General features: G+C 32.0%; 1 protein-coding gene across 1 annotated transcript; it reads left to right on the top strand.

The window, feature by feature from the left end:
• The first annotated feature begins 15,858 nt into the window (after positions 1-15,858).
• LOC127106098 (peroxidase 39) lies at positions 15,859-17,630 on the top strand. Its single transcript, XM_051043379.1, has 4 exons — positions 15,859-16,188; positions 16,375-16,566; positions 16,649-16,811; positions 16,948-17,630. The coding sequence occupies exons 1-4, from the start codon at positions 15,979-15,981 to the stop codon at positions 17,355-17,357; spliced, it is 975 nt and encodes a 324-aa protein (XP_050899336.1). The 5' UTR covers positions 15,859-15,978; the 3' UTR covers positions 17,358-17,630.
• Positions 17,631-23,811: the final 6,181 nt, after the last annotated feature.

The raw sequence follows: 23,811 nt of genomic DNA, 5'->3' as shown, positions 1-23,811 counted from the left end.
TCAACGATAAACCCCCCTTACCTGAGTTAATCCGGCAAATTCTGCACCTTCAAGCTTTTCCTCTTCTCTTGCTCTGCCGTTTGCCCTTTCTCTCTTTCAGCCGCTTCTCCTTTCCTTTTCACGTGAAACCCTTTTTCCAAAATTGGGACTTTTTTAACTTCCAACTTATATATTCCAATAAATAATTATTCCAATAATTATTATTCCAAAATAATAATAATCCAAAATTCCAATTATTCAATTAAATTAATAAATAAAATATTAATTTAAATCAAATAACTATCTTATTTTAATTGGGGTGTTACAAGATAGGTGTTTGACTAATTAACCAACTATAGTTTTGAGCTTTTTAATTTAAGCATGTGTTCTTTTGATTTTCCAAAGACAACTAGATGAACTGATTCATCGTATCCTCCAACTTTGCAATCCTGTCTTGTTGGGGAGGAGTTTGTTTATAGTTCTAATATGGCCATGCCTCTAGTCTTCATCCTTGATTCTAGTTTACCCTTTGAAAGTTATTATTTTGATACTGCCCTAACCTTTATTGATTTCCTACAAAGTTGACTTCTTTATCTGATGGTGGGCAAAATCTTGTGGGGTGGTCTACACTACACATATCATAATATGAAATTTTTCTATGTTTAGGCACTTCGTGCATGTACTTGAGTTATTGGGTCAGCTTTGACAATTGCTTTCTTTTATGTAGGCTTTTTGTCGTACTTTCATTGGCGATCATTGATGGTCCTTCTTTCTATAATTTCAATGATATCTTTAGCTTTTCGACATTAAGGAGCCACCAACAGTTGCATCAAGGAGAAGTTTTTTTGTTGTCGTAGCTCATTTCGAAAGACGTGAATTTAAGTGAGATCGTCAAAATTATGATTTTGGACATCTGTGCATCATGGACTTGTTGATTTCTCAAGCTTCACATAATGTTTCCATCGATCATTGGGAAAATACGACAATGGTTGTCTTGGCCTCCATGAATTTGGTGCGCGGGAAAATTTGCTAAGAAATTTTCCTCAAGCATATCCCAATCACTCATTATCTGTGTTAGTTGATCCAAGTACCATTCCTATCAATGAATGGGGGAATAACCACATGAATATTGCTTCTTCCTCTTCTTTGGGCAACTCGTAGAATTTTGTGAGATGTGTATATGAAGTCTCGTAGTCTAGACCTCCAAAATGATTAGCATATAAAATTTGAAGTAATTTAATTTTCATCTCAGCTTGCCTAATGTTTCTTTGTGGTCTGCCTATGCGAGCTAGCCTCTTGGGACCATTGTGGCATGACATGCAACCTCCATTATTAATGACCTGGTTTTCATTGTTGTTGGCATTGTTGGCCTGATTGTTGTTATTATACCATGATCAACCATGATTTCTTCTTGTTTTGTAGAAACAAAAGTTTCTTCCATTTATTCTATTCTTTTGTCTAGTTGTTTTCTTATTCTAGTTTTGATGTTGTTTTTGCAAGTTGTTCTTTCAATTTCAGGGGATCAAACCGTATTTGATCTCTTGCATAAATCATATTTAGGAATCTAACCACACAACTTAGTGACAAGATAATAAAATATCTTCACAAATATGAATAAGATGAACAAATATAAACAAGAATACTTAAAATGATAAAAATTATTATAATGCTTTTATTATCTAAATGTCAGTTCCCGACTATGAAGCTCCGACACGCCATTCACACAACATGTCACCGTGTCGGACACGTGTCAGACACCGACACGCGTACGACATACGTACGACACGTATCAGACACATTTTTGAAGTGTCCAATGAAAAAGAAAAATTTAATTGTTGCGGACACGGATACGACACCTTATTTCAAATAAAGACACGGCCTAATTCAGAAAATTCAAGTTTTTGTTAAAAAAAAGTCCTACTCAAAAAATTTCAAAATTTCAACATTTAAAAAATAAATAGGTTTTTTATCTTTCATATTCCACTTCTTTACTATAAAAATAACATAATTAGGATTCCTTATTTTTTTTATATGTCATTGCTTTTGTCTCTACAAAATTCTTTTATCTTCTCCGATTATTTTCATCTTTGCAAACCATTGCTTCGGTTTTCATAAGTTATCTATGAATATCAATTATCATGTTTAAAATTTATTTGAAAGTGTTGAAAGAATTTTTATTGTTTGATCTTAAATAAACATAAATTTTGCTTCTCATTTGAAGCTCTTTACAAATTTTCCTCATAAATTATATTATTATATTAATATAGAAAATATATATATCCGTGTCCATGTCCTATGATTTTTACATTAGCGGGGTCCTTGTGTCCGTGTCGTGTCATGTGTCGGTATCCGAGTCTGGGTTTCATAGGATCCTGACAATAATACTATTTTATTATGTCTATCAAATAGATCGATGTCGACTCTTACGAAATCCAGTAATTTTGTCTCATTTATCGGAAACTTTTCCAATCTAGTATTAACACCAGTCCCATTCCTTTGTAAAGCCAGTCAGATTCCCATTTAATTTGGTCCAAACTACTGATTCAGATTTTAAAGCACTACATAACAACTATCTTAAATCGGTTACAATTTTTCATATTTTATAACGGGAGATTTTACTTTGTTATTGCACTTTGTTACGGTGACATTGTATTCTTCTTTTTATGGTGAAAGTTCTGCATTGTATGCTTATGCAAGTTATCCATAACGGTATATACTTATCTATCTGTAGACACAGTTTTGACTTATGATATTAAAATATATCATTGTAATGCATCAACATGGAAATTATTTTATACCTATATTATTTTTTTAAAATGTTTTTACTTTACATCATGGATACACACACATATTATATTTCCTGTACATGTTATTTTCAAAATATGTAAACAGAATAAATTTATTTCAATTCATTACTACTTACATTATTTGGCCTGTCTTTTAAATTATATATCAAATCGGATAGTCAAAACTCTAAAGTCCAAATTAGAAATTATTATTTAGATTATTATATTTTTATTAACTGTTTTGACCCTAATTTAAGTTAACCAATAAGGCTTTAACAATAATAAGATTAAATTATCTTATTTTATCATTTGAAATCAATTATCCTATTTTATTTTAAACACTTTTGGTTGCTCATCCTCAATTTTAGTTTTAAATTTTTTTAAAGTATAATTTTTTAAATACGTGTCACATTTTTTATGATTTTTAATAATGTGGCATGGACCGATTTTTATTTTTATTTAATAGGTCTTTTTTTTTACTTTAATCTATAGTATAAAGAATTATATTAAAAAAACAAAAAGAATTAAAAGTAATTTAAATTATATTCATACCATTTAAATTATTATTTGCTATGGTAATAATTTATTATTACATTTAAATTTTAAAACTAAATGAATTAAATTACTATATTTCAAAAAGAAAAACAAAATTATATTGAATTCATTTGGTGTATTGTTGATCCCTCATTTATTGTTTGGACATTCTTTACCACCATTATAACACTAACTCATATGTCAAACTTAACTCATTTCAACTTAAAACCCAAGTAATTTAAAGACAGGAACTTATGTATGATTAAACAATGGTTTTAGATCTGTATTTAAATTAATAATTGAAAATAAAAACACTCTCTCACATCTTCAACATCATCAAAGATCACATTTATGAATCAAAATTGAACATCTAACATCAATACAAGTTTATGAATCTAATTCTGAACATGTATAAAGCAAAGTCAATTTCATTAAACATCACTATCCTTCCCACCACCACTACACCATGATCAATCTAGAAAATACATTCTTTCATTATTCTTCTTCACCACTATCATTACCATTCACCAAAATAGCAGCTTATTAAACACATCATCAACAATACCCACTATTAGAAAAGCAGATATTAGTGTTGTAGACGCTAAAAGTTCGAAAATAGACACTTATATGAGTTTAGCATCAACTTTAGCGTTGGTGTCGGGTCTTGGGCAAAATCTCTAAAGTTATGATGTAGTGTCGGCTGAAAAGAAGTCATGGCTAACCAGCCTCGGCTAACCCGAGTCTAAATATACGGTAACAGTGATCGACACTACAATATTCAAAAGGTAAAAAGTCAATAAATATGTGTAGCATCGGTCAGGCCGACTCTAAAGTCAACCGAGAAAATTCAACAAATATGTGAAGTGTCGAATAGGCCGACTCTAATATTAAATAAGAAAAGTTAACAAATACGTGTAGCATTGCATAGGTCGACTCTAAAGTTAACCAAGAAAAGTCAACAAATACGTGTAGCGTCGCCCTAGCCGAATCTAAAGTCAACAAAGAAAAGTCAGTATATGTTTAGCATCGGCCCAAACAACTCTAAAATCAACCAAGAAAAGTCAATATATACGTTTAGCATCGGCCCGACTGACTCTAATGCAAACAAAAAAAAGTCAATAAATATGTTTGGCATCGACCCAACCGACTCTAAATTCAATCCAGAAAAATCAATATTAACATTTAGCATTGGCTAAGTCGATTTTAAAGTCAACAAAAAAAATCTAATATTAACGTTTAGCGCCTCTATGCCTATGCCCTCTGATCTGGTCCCGGAGTCGGAGTCGGTGTCTTCGGTGGCTACACCGAGAGGGATTGTTTGGATCTGACATGTGCCATAATATTTGGGACCACCACATATGTCCATGTGACACCTTATCCTCTTTGACTCCTTTGGTGAGTTTAATGTTTCAAGGTCTTTATAAATGCTTTTAATGCTAGCTCCACTTTCTATGTGGGACTATTTGCAATGCATTTATTGCCATTAACTCAATTGCCCATGTTTGTCATATTGGAACATACCCATGACAATTATTGTTTATAATTTCCAACAATCTCCCACTTGTTCTAATATGACAAAACTAATTCCAGAAAATGAGATATAAAAGTGTTAATACAGTTAGGTATCTTTCGATTTAAAACTTAACCTTAGTGAGGATAACACAAAGTTTAATTGGAATATTAGGTAGTAATACTTTTAAACCATTAATCCATATGATTAGACTGACGTTACCTTACACACACTCTTTAAAGGTTCTTCCTCTACATATCTCGCTTAGTACTTATTTATGGCCATATGCTATCATGTTTCATGAATTTTTCATGAGAGAAACTCCAACTCTCACTTTTAGACGACATCATCTCGAAATTCACATAGGTGAAGTTCATGTTATATCCTTTTTCATGAGATACTTTTCCTCAGTTATGAACTTCATTAAGAGGTTTTGAAAATCCCAACCCTCTATTTAAAATAGTCAACATTATTACCCAATGTCTGACTTACATCTAAATCAACGACTTGTTGTTACCCATTGAATCTTGAAGTTAATATTCTGTTAACATAAGATTGAGTTGTCGCCGTTGTTGGAACTCTTATTCAAGGAATTTCAACCCCGTGTCTCTCGAGGTTGTTTTTACTAAGTCTTTGCCCGGTGGTTTAGTAAATGGATCGACCAAATTATAGCTTGTTCGTATATAGGTGAGTGAAATGATTCCATCCTTAATCATTTTTCTCACAAACGAATGTCTAAGTCCTATATGCCTGAACTTTCCATTATACACTTCGTTGAATGCTCTTGCTAAAGTGGTTTGACTATAGCAGTTTTATACTCCTAAAATAAGTTATTAATTTATCCTTATCAACTATTGGTATATTTGAATTAACATTAATAAATAATTAGAAAAGAATAAACTAAAAATATTAATTAAAAAATATAATTGAGAGATAAAAATTTAAATTGTATTGGTAAGATGAAGTGACCGGTATTAAATGTGACACTTATTTTAGAATAAAGGGAGTAATTATTATTACAAATAATTAATTACTATGATAAATAATAATCAATTTATCTTATATGTAATAATTAGTTATTAATATGACAAAAATAATAATTTAAATTATATGAATATAATTTAAATGACTTTTTTTTCCTAATATAATAATATATTTAGTGATTAAAGTAAAAAAAAAGACTTGATAAATAAAAAAAAATACTATCATGCCACATCACCAAAAATATACCATCTACTAAAAAAATTATACTTCAACGTTTTTTAGAACAAAATTGAAAATGAGGAATTAAAACAGTTTAAAAATAAAATAAAAGACTAATTTTGATATACAAAGAAAACAAAACTATAATTTAACTTATAATAATAATAATAATAATAATAATAATAATAATAATAATAATAATAATAATAATAATAATAATAATAATAATAATAATAATAATAATGGTGTTATGTTAAGTTTCATTAATTAATTCTTCTAATATACTTTTTATAATTAATTTTCTGATTTGATCAAGAAGATCAATAAATGAAACATGACCATTCAATACTATGGTTTCAAGCTTAAGACACTTGGCATATCCCTTTATTGCATATTGGATTCAAAACTATATATGTCTATAAAATTTTATTAATTAAAAATAGTTTGTTAATGAGATACATTAAAAAAATTTGATATAGTTTTGTAATTAAATTTTATCTACATTATGATTGAATATTTCTTCCATTTCACCCTTTTTTTTTCCTTTGTATTCTTGCAAGAGAATAAATTTTATTTATTTTATTATCAGAGAGATTTCTTTCGAAAAAATTAAGAAATTGACGTACTCCATTATCATTCATCATTTAGAATATTTTATTTAAATAATCATCTTTTTTAAAAAAATTTCAAAAATGACCATAATTTAAAAAAAATTATAAAAATGAGCACTTTTTTGCCATAAAGACACATGGGCGCTACCCTAGATGGCGCCTACCCTTTAGTTGGAGGGCAAGTCGCCACTAGGAGTGGCGCCTACTCCTAAATGTTTTTTTTTTAATTTTTTTGCTTTTTTTTTAATATGTTTTTAATTATTTTTAAAAATTTTTAAAATCTTTTTTAATTTATTTTAAATTTATTAATTTATATTTATTATAAATTATATTAATTTATATTAATTTATATTAATATATATATATATATATAAATAATATTATTTATAAGATATATATATATATATATATATATATATATATATATATATATATATATATATATATATATATTAATTTATATATATTAATTTAATTTATAACTAAATAATATTATTTATAAATTATTAAAATATATTAATTTATATACATGTAAATAAATAATATTAAGTATATATTTGTAAAATACACAAGATATATATAAATATATATTAATTTATATATATTAATTTATATTAATAAACACAATATATTTATATTAAAATAATACACAAGACAAATATTATAAAGTTTAATTAAAATGCATTATTAATTTGGGATTTTTTACATATTATGCGGTCCCTGGTACGATTCGCACGGGGGAGGTCTAACTACTCGTCTAGATGGCTCACGTGGTGGTGGTGCTTCTCTATTCCCACCCCTAGTCCTAACACGTCCCCTTGCTCTTTGCCGTTGTGGTTGGGTCGAAGTCCCTTCAGTGCTGTAGGAAAGGCGGGTGCCCTCTGCGCCCTCAAAGCTTTGTCTCGGTGGGACAAACTGACTCCTGTTGGATGCGCCCTCGAAATGTGGCCTTTGGTAGTTGAGGGTTGAATCGGGTTGGCTAAAGAACAATGTCTGTTGTGGTGTGTAGTAGTCTTGTTGGTAATCCTCTTGTATACCTATGTCGGGGCTAAGTCGAGGACTGGAAGAGTCCGGGACATCGTCGTGATGGAAGTGTTGGGATTGGTGTTGGTGGGGGGGATTGAGTTTGTGGTAGGTGTTGGGACTGTTGATGGTGGTGGGAATGTTGAGGTTGGTGTTGGTAATCTTCATGATATTGGGGTTGAGTTTGTGGTATGTAGTGTTGATTTGGTTGGGGGGTGGACATGTGTTGTGGTGGTTGTTGTTGGTAATACGGTGGTGGTGGTTGTTGTTGGTAATACGGTGGTGGTGGTTGTTGTTGTTGGTAATATTGTGGTGGTTGTTGTTGTTGGGAATATTGTGGTTGTTGTTGTTGTTGGAGATATGGTTGTTGCATTCGGGGATCGTCCAAATAGAACGGGTCAGACACAATCATTTATGGATTTGTATTTGCTCTATACCAATCCACATATTCCTTTGTCGGCTTCATTTCGTTGGGCGCCACCGGAAATTGTAGAACATAGTGGGCACGCTCTTTCCACATTTTACGGAACTCCTTTGCAAATGCCTTCCAATTTTGGACATACCACTGGTGGCTGACTTTTTTAAGATGTCAAGGTTCCAAAGACATTGGGGGGCCTGAGATTTCTTGATGCATTCCGAATTGCAGTTTGACACAGTCACTTTGGTGCATCTCCATAGTGGTGAACCGCATGATAGCCGTTTTTGCTGTCCAAACAGCTGCATCTTCGGGGTTGGGTTGATGTTCCAATCCCAAATATGGTCTCCAAATAAACTGCAAAGAAAAAAATAAATATGTTATTTATTGAGAATGCTTGATATTAATAAATTAGTTAGAAGATGAATGATTTAGTGGTAATACATCTTGTGCTCGGAGACGATCCAAGAGTTGACGATAAAATATTATTTTATTTTTCGGGGTAAGACTGTAATCTAGTCCAGTTGCAATGAACCTAAACAAAAAAAGATAAATAATATTATTTACAAATATTTATAGAATAAATATACAAAATGAAATAACATCATAAATTTACTTAGTTGCGTAGGGGAAGGAGTAGACGTTAGGATTTTCGGGGGCTAGCCTCGGCAATCTCCACCACCCCCATGTTTGGAGCAAAAAAGCACATCCAGAAAATGTACAGTGGTCATTTTGTGCATTTTTACACAAAGAACTATATAGGAAAGCCAATACAGCAGAACCCCAACTATACGTGCTTATTCTATCTATGTCCTCGAGCAAACTCAAGTACATAAAGTTTATGCTATTTCCCGTGCCTTCGGGAAATAACAAGTTCCCAAATAATAACATAATGTAAAACTTTGTTTTTATTATTTTTTCTTGTTCGGACGAATCCTCAGTCAAAATTATAGCGTCGTGGTAGAATTGGAGGCTCGATAATTTAATACCCTGGCCCCTTGCTTTCGCAGATCCCTCACCCTCGACTAGATCTATGCCCAATATTTGAACACATAGTTCGTTGGGCTGTTGAACATTTCCAGTCACGGGCTTACCATCTATTCGAAGACCCAAAAGCATGTACACGTCCTCTAGTGTGACGGTACATTCACCAGTTGGTAGGTAAAAAATGTGTGTCTCTGGTCTCCAACGTTCACACAAAGCAAGAATAAATTTCACATCAATTGTGGCATTTACCACATGCATAACATGACCGAACCCCGCACGCTCTATGTAAGGTACGCACCATGGGTCTGGATAAGCCATAGGGTGTGAACGTTGACGAAATTTCTTGGGATCCTTTAAAAACAAACAATATAAACAATCATTATATTGGAGTTTTAAAAAATAAATTATAAACATACGAAAGAGGCAATGTTCAAGAAAAACTTACGAATGAGGCAATGTTCGCCCTAGTGCCTCTGTGTTCTTGGCCCATGGTAAGAAGAGACATGATTGCAATGTAGAACGTAGGTTTGTTGATGAAAAGTTCGCCGGTGCTCTCTGAAAAAAAGTGTTAGTGGATGATGAAAATTTTCAAGAATGACCTGCTATTTATAACCGTATTCAAATAGTATGAATATGTAAAAAAATGGACACGTGTAACGCATGTAAAAATTTGACACGTGTAATGCATGCAAAGTTGGCTGAGAATCTTGCAGGCTAGGTGGAGCTGCATGCATGTCTTCACATAAGACACGTCTACTGCATGCATCAGTAGGTCAGGATAAGACATGAACTCGCCACTCTAGGTGGCGAATACATTGAAGTCTTGTCTTGTCTGAGAATCTTGCAGGCTAGGTGGAGCTGCATGCATGTAATAATTTTGACACGTCTACTGCATGCATCAGTAGGTCAGGATAAGACATGAACTCGCCACTCTAGGTGGCGAATACATTGAAGTCTTGTCTTATCTAATCTTGCAGGCTAGGTGGAGCTGGATAGGCATGCGTGAGAATCTTGCAGGCTAGGTGGATAGCCATATATGAGGTCTGATGAGGAGTTAAAGAAGGGTGACCAATTTCGGACCAAGGAAGAGTGTCTGTTAGCAATAAAAAACTGGCACTTGAAAAACTGTGTTGACTACGATGTTAACAAATCAAACCCGGAAAGATACGTTATTTTATGCAAAAACCCGGAGTGTGGGTATAGGTTGATGGCATCGTACAAGAAGAAACATAATGTGTGGGTGATAGGGTCCACTTCTCAAGCTCACACTTGCGTCAACACAAACATGGCACATGATCATCGCAAACTTAGCCATGATATGATCTGCCATTCCATAATACCTCTTGTTGAAGCTGACCCGTCACTCAAGGTCAAAACTATTATCTCCCATTGTGTTGCTGTTTTCAAATATACACCGTCGTACAGAAAGGCCTGGTTAGCGAAAACCAAGGCAATTGAACTGGTATACGGTAATTGGGAGGAATCATACAAACAACTTTCGCGCTACCTGGCTGCACTACATTTGTATTCACCTGGGACAGTTTCTATAATGGAGACCTTGCCGGCACAATCCCCTGACGGAACTCGTCTAGAAGGTAATGGAATATTCCATAGACTTTTCTGGGCATTCCGTCCCTGCATCATCGGTTTCACATTCTGCAAGCCGCTTATTCAAGTCGATGGAACTTGGCTGTATGGGAAATACAAAGGATCGTTACTGATGGCGGTCACACAAGATGGAAATTCTAATATTTTCCCAATAGCCTTTGCATTGGTAGAAGGAGAAACAGTTGTTGCTTGGAGTTTCTTTCTTAAGAATCTCCGAACGCACGTGACTCCACAAGCTGACATCTGTGTGATTTCTGACAGGCACGCTTCCATAGAAAGTGCATACAATAATCCAACAAATGGTTGGCATGACCCCCCGTCTACGCATGTCTACTACATCAGGCATATTGCTCAAAATTTTATGCGGGAGTTCAAAGATAAATTCTTGAAGCAAAATTTGATAAACGCGAGGTATGCATTAAACCAACCTAGATTCCTATACTACCGCCGGGAAATAGTGTTGGCAAATTCTGATGTAGGGAGGTGGATCGATAATATTAACAGAGAAAAATGGACTAGGTCATACGACGATGGGGTGAGGTGGGGCCACATGACAACAAATCTTGTGGAATCAATGAACGACGTCTTTAAGGGCATACGTAACCTTCCGGTAACCGCTTTGGTGAGTGCGACCTATTTTCGGATGACAACGTTGTTCGTAACAAGAGGCAAGCGTTGACATGCAGTGTTACAGACGAGTCAAGTGTATAGTGATGCTTGCATGAAGTTTATGAGGCAGGAATCTGCCAAAGCCAGCAGCCATCGGGTTACGGAATTCGACCGCCATGGCCACACTTTTAGTGTCAAGGAAACAATTGACCACAACCAGGGGCTGCCCAGACAAGAGTATATGGTCCTAATACCAGACTGTTGGTGCGACTGTGGTCAATTTCAGGCCTATCGTATGCCTTGTTCCCATGTCATTGCAGGGTGTTCACACACCCACTTTGATGCATTGTCGCTAGTGTCTCCCATCTACAAAGTTGCAACATTGCTAAATGTATACGACAATCCTTTTCCGGTGGTAGCATTGGAGGCATATTGGCCAGAGTATGACGGGGAAATTGTTTGGCACAACGATTCGATGCGGCGGAATAAAAATGGTCACCCAAACAGCAGGCGCATTAGAACTGAAATGGACATCGCAGAGAGAATGCAGAGGAAGTGTAGCATATGTCGACAACTGGGACATAATAAGAACAAATGTCCATATCGTGGATCTAGTTCCACAACATAGTTTTCATATTCATAACTCTGTGTACCAATGCTATTTATCAATAAAGTTTACTTTTTATTCCAAATAGAAGATGACATTGGAACAACAAACACAAACATCTAACATTAGAACAACAAATACTAAAACAAAAACAAATACTGGAACAAGAACAAGTACTAAAACAAGAACAAGTACTAGAACAATAACATATACAAGAACAACAACACAAACAACCATTAAAATCTAGGAAATTACAACAGTTAACACTATGTCATCTGATCCATGCATCATTTGGATGCAATCAATGTCGCTTTCAACTTCAACCCACCAACGTACCGCTTCTCCAGTTTCAAATGAGAACCTTGTTCTAAGCCTCTGAATCATTCTGATGACTTCACCAGGTTGGTAATCTCCCTCTAACAAAGACATCAAGGACCTTTTTAGTTGGTCCAACGAACGGATGTTCCAAAATTTCATCTCCATTGGGGGTTTGACAGGCGAGAAAATAACATGCCCATCCCTTTTTAAGATTACTGGTTCAGGATCCGGCCGCCTTGATGATGTTCGCTGCCATGATGACGGTCTGGGGGATGCCATGAACTCAACTTGATAGAGAAAGTGATAGGAAAAAATGGTGAAGAAAATGCAAGGAAATAACTCAACTGGTACACCAATGTACTTAACCCTAATTAGTGTCGCACTTGATTAATTAGTCTTAAGGAGAATTAGGGTTTGAATTAGGTCATAACTACCAAACTCTAATTATAACCGATCAATAAACCCTAATTATAATTGATTAATTAACCCTAACATGATTAACCTTAATTCTCCCAAAAATTTATAAATAATATTATTTAGTTATAAATTAAATTAATATATATAAATTAATATACATATATATATATATATATATATATATATATATATATATATTGTAAATAATATTATTTATATATATATATATATATGTATTAATATAAATTAATATAATTTATAATAAACATAAATTAATAAATTTAAAATTAGTTAAAAAAGATTTAAAAAAATTTAAAAAATAATTAAAAACATATTAAATTTTTTTTAAAAAAAAGCAAAAAAAATTTTTAAAAAAACATTTAGGAGTAGGCGCCACTCCTAGTGGCGACTTGCCCTCCTATTAAAAACTGCCCATTTAGGGTAGGCGCCATCTAGGGTGGCGCCCATGTATAATTTAGGGCAAAAAACTGTCCATTTTTGTAATTTTTTTTAAATTATGGTCATTTTTGAATTTTTTTAAAAAAATATGATTATTTAAAAAAAATCTTCTCATCACTTAATTTATTTGTTTTTATTTAACTATGATCCATAATTACGTATTTTTTGAAAATGAAATCAAAATTCTACACAAAGTAACACAACAACAATAATGAATATTCAATCTCAACAAAACAACAATAACATTAAATATTTGATCTCGACAAAACAATAATAATAATAACAACAACAACAAAAACAATAACATTAAATCCTCATTCTTAAACACAATAGTAACATTAAACCTTAAATATCTCAACAACAACATGAACAACAAGTTTAACATTACTGGTACAATCATGGAGAAAGGATTTACGTACCGGAAACGCAGCAAGAGAGTAAAAAAATTATTTGTGCATGAGTTTTGAGTTTTCTTATTCGAGATTCACTTGAATTTCTTTATTCTAATTTTGTTCGAGTTTTCTTCCTCATTTGGTTACTTAATTCGACTTGAAAGATGAAGTTTAGTTTGATTTAGTGTAGAAGATGAAGAAGGTGCTTTGTTTGCTAGAACTAAAAAGTTAATAGAAAAGAAAACGTAAATGAGAGGTAACATAATGATTTTAAGAAATAAGAGCGTCATTAGTTTTTCACTCGTTTTGCATTTAGATTAGAGGGAATATGTAATTAAAATTTTAATAAATAAATAGAATAAAATAAGGATGACATTTTACAAGAAATAAAAATATAAAACATTAGTTACTGGAAATTGAAGTGTGCCCCTTAGAAACTTTTCTCCTCAATTGTCAGCCCAATCGAGGGAATAAATAACTTTTATTGTAGAAAAAAAAATGGTGAACGTTAAGAAATATCAAATACAACTTCTTACTATTGACTTTTTTTTTGAGATGCAATATATTCTAAATATGATTAAGAATGGGTTTTTCATAGTTGTCAACCAAGACAAACAATAAATCATTGAATATTTATCTTGATGACAACATTGAGAAATTATTTCTAGGAAAACAACTGCAACAACACAACAACTACAAAACAACCGTAACAACAATAGAAACAACAATAAAATCAACAACAAGAATAATATAAAATAATGTTTGGTTTAGGGAGAAATATAACTACATAAATGAAAAATTAAGTTCGGAGGTAGAAACAACGACAAAGCCATAAATTTGAAATTTTGAGGATAAAATTTATAATTTTTTTATATTAAAAGTATAATATATTATTTATAAATAAATATTATAATTACTTTTTAAAACTTTTATTATTTTAAAAATATTAAAGATTTTCTTATTTCCTAATTATAAGTATACAATATTTTGTCTTCACAAATCAATGGACAGTTCATAGATCATTAATTTCTTTTAAATAAAAAAAAATACACTATCAAAAAGATAAGATAAAAATATTCAGCACATTAAGAGCTTTTTATTATTTAGTAGACGATTTTGCAATATATTTTGAAACAAAATAATCATGCAATATACACTTACAGTCTAACACTACTTACATTATAAATTAATGTATAATTTTAGTGGGGCATAGGCCTACGTCTTGAAGGTAGGTAGTTCCATCCCTGCGTGATGCTTTATATATAAAAATTATTGTAACTTTTTTTCTCGGTTTTACTAAGTAAATGAGATGAACGATTTTTTATTTTAATAAAAGAATTTCATGATTTTTCTAAAAAAACAAATGAATAGGTGATATATTTTTTTAACTAAAAGTTAAAATTAAAATTAATTAATCTTATAAGACGCTTAATAAAAGTGAATAGGTGATATATTTTATCTCAATTCAATTTATTCTCTCTTTTATTAATATATTAATTTGTCATAAAAAAAATGCCATCTTTTATAAGTTATCCATTATCCACATTATCCATCTTCGTATGAACTTGTCAGACTTTAACATGTTTAAGCAAGTTATGTTGGTCTTGCTACACTATTCTCTCCGTAATACTAGCCATAATTCTCTCTTTTTGTAGTTTTGACTTTTAATTTTAAATGTTATTATTATCATTCTAATGCAGATAGACATAGACAAATCCACATGCCTTTAGATTCAAGCAATGCAGAAAATTATCTATACTACCATATAGTTTTCTCCCTTCTCATTTTCTACACCAAAAGGCAAAAGAAAACCAATTCATGATTAGTATTAATTGACTCTAATTTTGTTTACAAACTCATGCTATTTGTCTTCAACGAGTATTTTATGTGTTAATAATCATAATGATTAAGATTTACAACTGTTATTCACCTACTCTATAATAATTCATGCATTATTGTAAAATAATAATAATAATATTCCATGCACCATGATCCCATTTTTTTCTTATGAACAGTTTCTTCATAATATGTAATTTATTGAGCAAAAGGTGATGGCTCATGTGTGTGACAGAAAGATTAAAGCCATCAAAGCCTTATCAAAACTGTTAAGTCAACTTGTTATTTTAAAATTATCAATAAAACTTGTTTCTTAGAAAAATAAATAATTTTGCTGTTAAGATAGACACATCAATTACATATATGTTAACCACCACCGCAAGAAACTGCTAAATCGTTAAAATTAGTTTTATACAATTGGAAGCTATAAGGTCCAAAGTAGAAGGTGAGACATAACATGTAAAATAGATTTAATTGACATTATTACCCAAAAAAGTTTATGATAAAAAAATGAACAAGAACGTGGTAGTGTAACACAAACTTAGGACTATAAATAACAAGGCATTGTTTGGTATGGAAACAACAAGGCAAATGAAATAGTTTCTTACAAAAAAAAGTGTGTTAGCTTTTTCATATAGTAATTGTGGCAAATTAATATTTAACATCTTTGCTAATTACTTGAAAATGGGAAGCCAGAGTTACTTTATGGTTTTAATTATATGTGTTGTAGCAATAATTGGATCAAGTGATGCTGAATTGAAGTTAGGTTACTATGGTAAAAGCTGCCCAAAAGCTGAAGAAATAGTTTTGAAGTATGTTCATCAACATATTCCTAATGCACCTTCACTAGCAGCTGCACTCATAAGACTACATTTTCATGACTGTTTTGTTAGGGTATACAACTTTTCTTCTTTATGTTTATGCTTTACTTTCATATATTCATATTTATATTTAATTACTATGAACCATTTACGCATATACAGAATATGATAGGTAAAAGTCACGTTAAATATATTTTTTTCAGAAGTGTCGATGGTACAAAATTAATATATAAAAAATGATTTTTTATTATGACTTTAGGGGTGTGATGCGTCGGTGCTTGTGAACTCAACACAAACCAATCAAGCTGAAAAGGACTCGATTCCAAATCTCACGCTTCGAGGTTTTGATTTCATTAACACTGTAAAGAGTCTTATTGAAGCCGAATGCCCCGGTGTTGTTTCTTGTGCTGATATATTGAGTTTGAGTGCTAGAGACTCAGTTCATGCCATTGTAAGTATTCATTTTTTCCATTCATGTCATAACAATTCATGACAAATTTCTAGTGAGTTATATATTTGATATGAATTTGCAGGGTGGACCTTATTGGAATGTTCCAACGGGTCGAAGGGACGGAACCATCTCTAAAGCAGCAGATGTTTTTATCACCCTTCCTGCTCCTTTTAACAACCTCACCACTCTTCTAACACTCTTTGGAAATGTTGGACTTGATGCGAATGACTTGGTTTTGCTTTCTGGTATGCCAATCATTATGTGTTTCATGCTACGAAGCTTTTATGAAACATTAACACAGACACAAGACATAGTTACGCTTTTTCAAGTGTTAAATTGTTAACTGAACTAACCTAGTTATCAAATTAACAATTCTTTCAGGTGCTCATACAATCGGTGTTTCTCATTGTCCATCGATTTCAAACCGACTATATAATTTTACCGGAAAAGGTGACCAAGACCCGGATCTAGATAGTGAATATGCTACAAATTTGAAAAAATTTAAGTGCAAGAATATCAATGATCAAACCACACTTATCGAAATGGACCCTGGAAGTCGCAATACATTTGATCTTGGTTATTTCAAACAAGTAGTTAAGAGAAGGGGTTTGTTTGAATCAGATGCTGCTTTGCTTAAAAGTTCTACAACAAGATCAATTGTTGCACAACATCTTCAATCAAATGAAAAATTCTTTACTGAATTTGCCAAGTCTATGGAGAAAATGGGCAGAATTAATGTTAAGATTGGGACTGAAGGACAAATTAGGAAACATTGTGCATTTATTAATTAATGATTGAGTATCTTCTTTGTTTGTCAAATTTTTTTTGGGAGTATTATTATTTATGTCATGTCAATGATTTGGTTGTTTTCATATTTATATGGGAGTATAGTTAAGTGATTCCTAAGTTTGATGGGATACATGGTTTTTAGCGGGGGAGAAAGTTTCTTGGGGCACACACAACTTAATAAAATATGAGGGGAAATCGTCTTGCTCCTTTGTGTGTTCAAAATGTACTTTTTTCTATGATTAAAATAATGATATTTATTTATTCATGAGGTTAAAGGTAATGTTATCAGTGTAGAAAAGTATTACACTGACATTCAATTAAAATATATATTTTTAAATTATAATAGTATTTTAAAAATAAAAGTATGATGTGACGGAATACACGGGTCTCATTGATTGACAGTATAAAAATATTTTACTCTGTCGTGCATATTCCCATTTTCTCTTTATTCATTTGTAATTTTTTAATCCTTTTGTAAAATATAGGTTTCTTTAATGAAATCGAAGCATACAAACTTATTTAAATTATAAGTTATTAAAAAAATGTGAAAAAGAGATTAACTTATAGAACTACGTTTTTTAACTAGATCACGTAGATTTGGTTAGATATTACTATTATTATTATTATTATTATTATTATTATTATTATTATTATTATTATTATTATTATATTATTTTATTGTATTTTTGTAAGAGTAGCATATAATACTTATACTTTGGTGTAACCTTTATTCTATAGTTTTTGCTCATTCTATTGAAATCCTAAGTTAAAGGGCATTTTTTCTTCTCTATGTTTCTATGTGTTTATTATTGTTAACATGGTATCAAAGAGTTGAGTTTAATTTTGGAAACTACTACCATATATTTTCTATTGTTAACGTTTATTCTATTATTTGCATCACGTGTAACTTTTTCTTTGTTGCAAGCTTTTCCTTTGTCATGTTACTGTTTATTCCGTTTGGACACGTTTTCCTTGTCATGTTACTGCTACATATCAATTACTCTTGATACAATTGATATGCATACATACCAATTCTATTCTTGGATATATTAATTATTTTGGAAGTGCGACAATTGGCAAAATTGGAACTTTTGTTAAAGTGATTATTATTTTTAGTTAATTTTATTTGATACTTTATTTAATTGTGGTGTTTTGGTTATATCATAGTTGATTACAATGAGTAATGATAAGGATGATGCTCTTTAGTGTGTTAGTGTCCAACTAAATGGAGAAAGTTATTCTTATTGGAGTTATGTAATGAAAATAATTTTGAAAGGAAAAAGGATGTGGAATTATGTTGGTGGAATCTCTGTTAAACCTACAGATAAAAAGGATGAAGCAAAATATGCAAAAGAGTTGGAAACATGGGATGTTAGTAATTCGAAGGTTCTTATTTGGATCAATAATTTTGTTTCTCAGTCAATAGATGTGCAACTAGCAAAATACGATATTGCTAAGGAGGTTTGAGACAATTTGAAACGTTTGTATGTTCGATCTAATTTTGCAAAATGGTATTAGATGAAGAGTGATATTAGAGCTCTCAAACAGAATAATATGACCATTCAGGAATTTTATTCAACGATGACTAATTTGTGGGATCAATTGGCTCTTATGGAATCAACTGAATTGAAAGTTGTCAAAGTGTGCACTGATCAAAGAGAAGAGTAACGGTTGGTTCAATTTCTGATGGCACGTAGGGATGATTTTGAGGACCTTCGTGAGGGTATTCTGCATTGTAATCCTCTTCCTAGTGTCGATTTAGTTTTCAATAAATTGTTGGTAGAAGAAATTAACTCAAGTTCCACTCTAATTTGATTTCAGATAAATGAGTTCTCTCCACTCCTCAATTTGCTTTTTCTAATCCATTTCACAAAGGAAAACCTCAAGGTATGGTTGGACGTGGTATTGATGAATGTGCTTTTTGTAAGGAGAATGGTCATTGGAAAGCACAATGTCTCGGGTTGAAAGCAAGTAAGAAAAATTTCAAAAGTCCATCATCCAATGTTGTTGTTGTTGATCCTACAACCATTGACTCTGGTTCTAATCATGTATATCCATCTGAGACTACTTATAAAATATTTGATATTACAGAGCAGCTCTAAAAGCTTCTTGCCACTCAGTCACATGCCATGTCTGCCTCCTCTATTAAAGGTTTGAACTTTTCTTGTTTGTCAGGTATATATCCTTCCATGTGAATTCCAGACTCAGAAGCATCAAAATATATGTCATACGATGCTAAATAATTTGTGTCTTTGAATATTGCACCATCTATGTCAGTTGTGACTACAGATGGCACTCATATGCCATTAGCAGGCATTGGTTCTCTCTCCACACCTAATTTGTCATTTTGTGATGTTTATTATATTCCTAACCTCACTTTAGATCTTGTTTTTATTAGTCAATTATGTGATTCTAGTTACTTAGTTATATTTTCTTTCACTTCTTGTTGTGTGCAGGATCCTCATTCCGGGAGGCTGATTGGGACAGACCGTAGACATGGACTTTATATTTTGAATGAGTTGAGAGTTCTAGATACTGCAACCTCAACCTCTAGTTCCACGTCTAATTTATTATTCTATTTTCATTTTAATTATTCGTCTTCTAGTTTTTATTTATGGCATTCCCGTCTTGGACATGTCTCTGCTTCTAGATTAAAGCATTTGGCTTCTACTGGAGCTTTAGAAAAGTTACAAATCAGTGATATTTCTGATTGTTGTAGTTATAAACTTGCTAAAATTTCAGCTTTACCATTTAGTCAAAGTGTTTCCATTTCATATGCACCGTTTGACTTAGTTCATTATGATGTATGGGGTCCATCGCCGCTTATTACTAAGGGTGGATCTAAACATTATGTTTCATTTATTGATGACTATAATTGTTTTTATTTGGTTTATCTTATGAAAAATCATTCTGAATTTTTTGACATTTACGGTTTGTTTCATGCTATGGTTAAGACTCAACATAATTTTGTTATAAAGTGCTTCAATTGTGATTTAGGTGGTGAGTGTACATCTAATAAATTCTCTGAATTTCTTGCTTTTGATAGTAAAAATAATCAAACATATTGTACTGATACTCCTCAACAGAATGGAGTTTCTGAAAGAAAACACTGTCACATTATTGAGACTGCTTTTTCCCTTTTGTTGTATGTTTGGGTTCCTAGTGAATTTTGGAGTAAAGTAATTCTTATTGTTGTTCATGTTATTAATAGAATCACATCGGGTTTGTCTCCTTTTGAAAAATTGTATAATTATATCCCAGATTATTCCTCTTTGAAAGTGTTTGGTTCTACTTGTTTTGTTCTTCGCCCACAAGTAGAACGTAATAAGTTATCTTCTCGTTCAACTATATGTTTTTGTCTTGGTTATGGGGATGGTAAAAAGGGTTAAGATTGTTATGATCCTAGTGCAGGGAAATTGTATGTTTCCTGTCATGTTGTTTTTCTTGAACACATTCCTTTTACTCTCTTTCTTCTAATTCTCATATTACTAACCGTTCAAAACTCACCCATATCGATCCTTTTGGTCATAATGATAATGTTTCTGGTGATTGTAATTTTAAGAATTACATGACTAATACTACTGCTACTCGAGATAATTACATCCCTTTTTTCAGCTACCCAAGAACTTCATGTGATTGTTGATCCTCCAACTCCCCGTTATCCCTCTCGTGAACGTAAGTCTACTCAATTTCCTGATTTTGTCTATTCCACTTACTCTGCTTCTTTTGCTTCTTTTCTAACCTCTATCCGAAGTTTGTTTGAGCCCTCTTCCAATAAAGAGGCTATTATTGACCCTCTTTGGTTGTAGGTTATAACATAAGAACTTTCTGCTTTGCATAAAATAGATACTTGGGAATTAGTACCTCTTCCTCCTAGAAAACGTGCAATTGGGTCTCGTTGGATGTGCAAGATCAAAACTAAGTTCGATGGGTCAATTGAACACTATAAGGCATGTTTTGTTGCTAAGGAATTCTCTCAGTAATATGGTATGTATTACGAAGAAACTTTTTATCTTGTTTCTAAGATGACTACTATACGCATCCTTATTGATGTTGTATCTGTTAGTCAATGGTATATTTCTCAAATGGGTGTTAAAAATGCTTTTCTAAATGGTGGTCTTCAAGAGGAAGTTTATATGGTACCCCCAGAAGGTGTTTCTCATAATCAAGGGGAAGTGTGTGGGTTGAATAAAGCTCTATATGGTCTAAAATAAGCTCCACGAGCTTGGTTTAAGAAGTTTACCACTTTGATTAAATCTATTGGGTTTTACTCTAGTGATCATGATTCTGCTTTGTTTGTCTAGACCATTTGTCATGGTCATATTTTGCTCTCATTATATGTTAATGATATGATTATTACATGTGATGATATGGTGGAATTAATGATTTGAAATTACAGTTAGCCGAACAGTTTGAGATGAAGGACTTAGGAACTCTTTGGTACTTCTTGGGAATTGAAGTTGCTTACTCTCATAGAGGCTATATTCACTCTCAATCCAAGTATATTGTCAACATTCTTGAACATACTCGCCTTTCTGATACTAGAGTAGTAGATAGTCCTCTTGAGTTGAATGTAAAATATGATTCATCTGATGTTGTTCCTCTGTTAGATCACACCTTATATTGTACTTTGATTGGAAGCTCGGTGTACCTTATAATTACTAGACCAGATATTACTTATGTTGCTCATATTGTTACTCAATTTGTTGTCTCTTCTACTACAGTGCATTGGGAATCCATTCGTCGCATATGTCGTTATCTTTGAGGAACCCTGTTTCAGAGCCTTCTCTTCCCCTCATTGTCCTTATTGGAATTGTATGCTTATTTTGATGTTGATTGGGCTGGCGACCCTACAGATCGCAAGTCTACCATAGGGTTTTGTATCTTTCTTGGAGACTCTCTTATTTCTTGGAAGAGTAAGAAACAAAATATTGTCTCTTGTTCTTCTACAGAAGCTGAGTATCGTGCTATGACATCCACCACTACCTAATTAGTTTGTTTGCGTTGGTTACTTTCTGATATGGGTGTCATCCTTTCTGAACCAACTCCCATGTATCGTGATAACAAGAGTTCCACTCAAATTGCCCACAACTCGATCTTTCATGAACGTACCAAACACATTGAGATTTATTGTCACTTCACTCGTCATCATCTTCAGCATGGGAAAATTACTCTATTGTTTATCTCCTCTGCTTTACATATTACTGATTTGTTTACGAAGATGCATTCCATTAAATAATTTCGTTTTTTGATTGACAAACTCTCAACGCTTCCTACTAATGCATCTTGAGTTTGAGGGGAGATGTTAGATATTATTATTATTATTATTACTATTATTATTATTATTGTTATTATTATTATTATTATTATTATTATTATTATTATTATATTGTTTTATTTTATCTTTGTAAGGATAGTTTAGAATTCTCCTAGCATATAATATTTATACTCGGGTGTAAACCTTATTCTATAGTTTTTTCTCATTCTATTGAAACCCTAAGCCAAAAGATCTTTTTCCTTCTCTATGTTTCTATGTGTTCACTATTGTTAACAGTTTTAACTTATTAGGCAAAATTGATGTACTTAGGCCAAGTTAAGTTACTTGCATTACATTAATAACTCATCTTTGCAATAAAGCCTATTTTAAGACGTTGATTTTGTAATAAAGAGTATATAAAGACATTATTCTATCAATGATAAGTTAAGGACATTCCATTATACCCTAGGTTGGCCATGTGCAAGTGTAGCAAGTGCTACAACACAGGGTCCTAAATTTTGAAGTGCCCCAAATTTTGAAAGGTTCAATTTTTTTTCATAAGTATTAATAGAAATAAATAAAATATTATAATAGAAACTCAATAAATAAATAAAAATCTATGATAAAAATCCAATACATACAAAAAATGAGATTGATCAAAACTCAATAATTATAATTAAGTATATATTTGATTAATACATAATTGTATTTTTTATTTGTTTTTTTTTAATTATTATAATTGCATTTTTTTTTAAAATTTAGGTCCATTTTTGAAATAAGAACGGGGCCTCCGAGATGATTGAGCCGACCCTAACAATCATACCCAACAAAGGACATGTGACGTGTCTCTCTCTAACAACAAAAATAAAAAATGTAAAGGATTATCTTCATATTCTCAGTACTATAAATATACCCTTTTTACCTCGAGCGTGAAGAGGATTTTACCTCGGTCATAGAGTTGGACTAGCGAAGAGTATTATGAAAACCTGCAACCTTATATTTCAATATGAATAACCGAGGGGATAAGTGAAAAGGTCATTGGTTCGATCCACAAAAACAATACTTTTTTATTTTCAAAAAAATGTAGCGCGCAATATACCTACCGGTTTTTGTTTATAACCGAGGGAAATATGGCCCTATATACATTCAATTTTGTTAATAACCGAGACATATAACCAATTTTTTTTGCTTTAAATCCA

This window comes from Lathyrus oleraceus, chromosome 7, assembly GCF_024323335.1.
Source record: "Lathyrus oleraceus cultivar Zhongwan6 chromosome 7, CAAS_Psat_ZW6_1.0, whole genome shotgun sequence".
NCBI classification, from domain to species: Eukaryota; Viridiplantae; Streptophyta; class Magnoliopsida; order Fabales; family Fabaceae; genus Lathyrus; species Lathyrus oleraceus.
The sequence above is the reverse complement of the archived record's forward strand: the minus strand, read 5'-3'. Positions and strand labels throughout refer to the sequence as shown.

What these genes read in the sequence shown, in the direction of transcription:
- LOC127106098 (XM_051043379.1), top strand. Translation starts at nt 15,979, where the DNA reads ATGGGAAGCCAGAGTTACTTTATGGTTTTAATTATATGTGTTGTAGCA. An exon ending in TTCATGACTGTTTTGTTAGG is followed by an intron (nt 16,189 to 16,374) that starts GTATACAACTTT and finishes TTATGACTTTAG; the next exon opens with GGGTGTGATGCGTCGGTGCT. An exon ending in GAGACTCAGTTCATGCCATT is followed by an intron (nt 16,567 to 16,648) that starts GTAAGTATTCAT and finishes ATGAATTTGCAG; the next exon opens with GGTGGACCTTATTGGAATGT.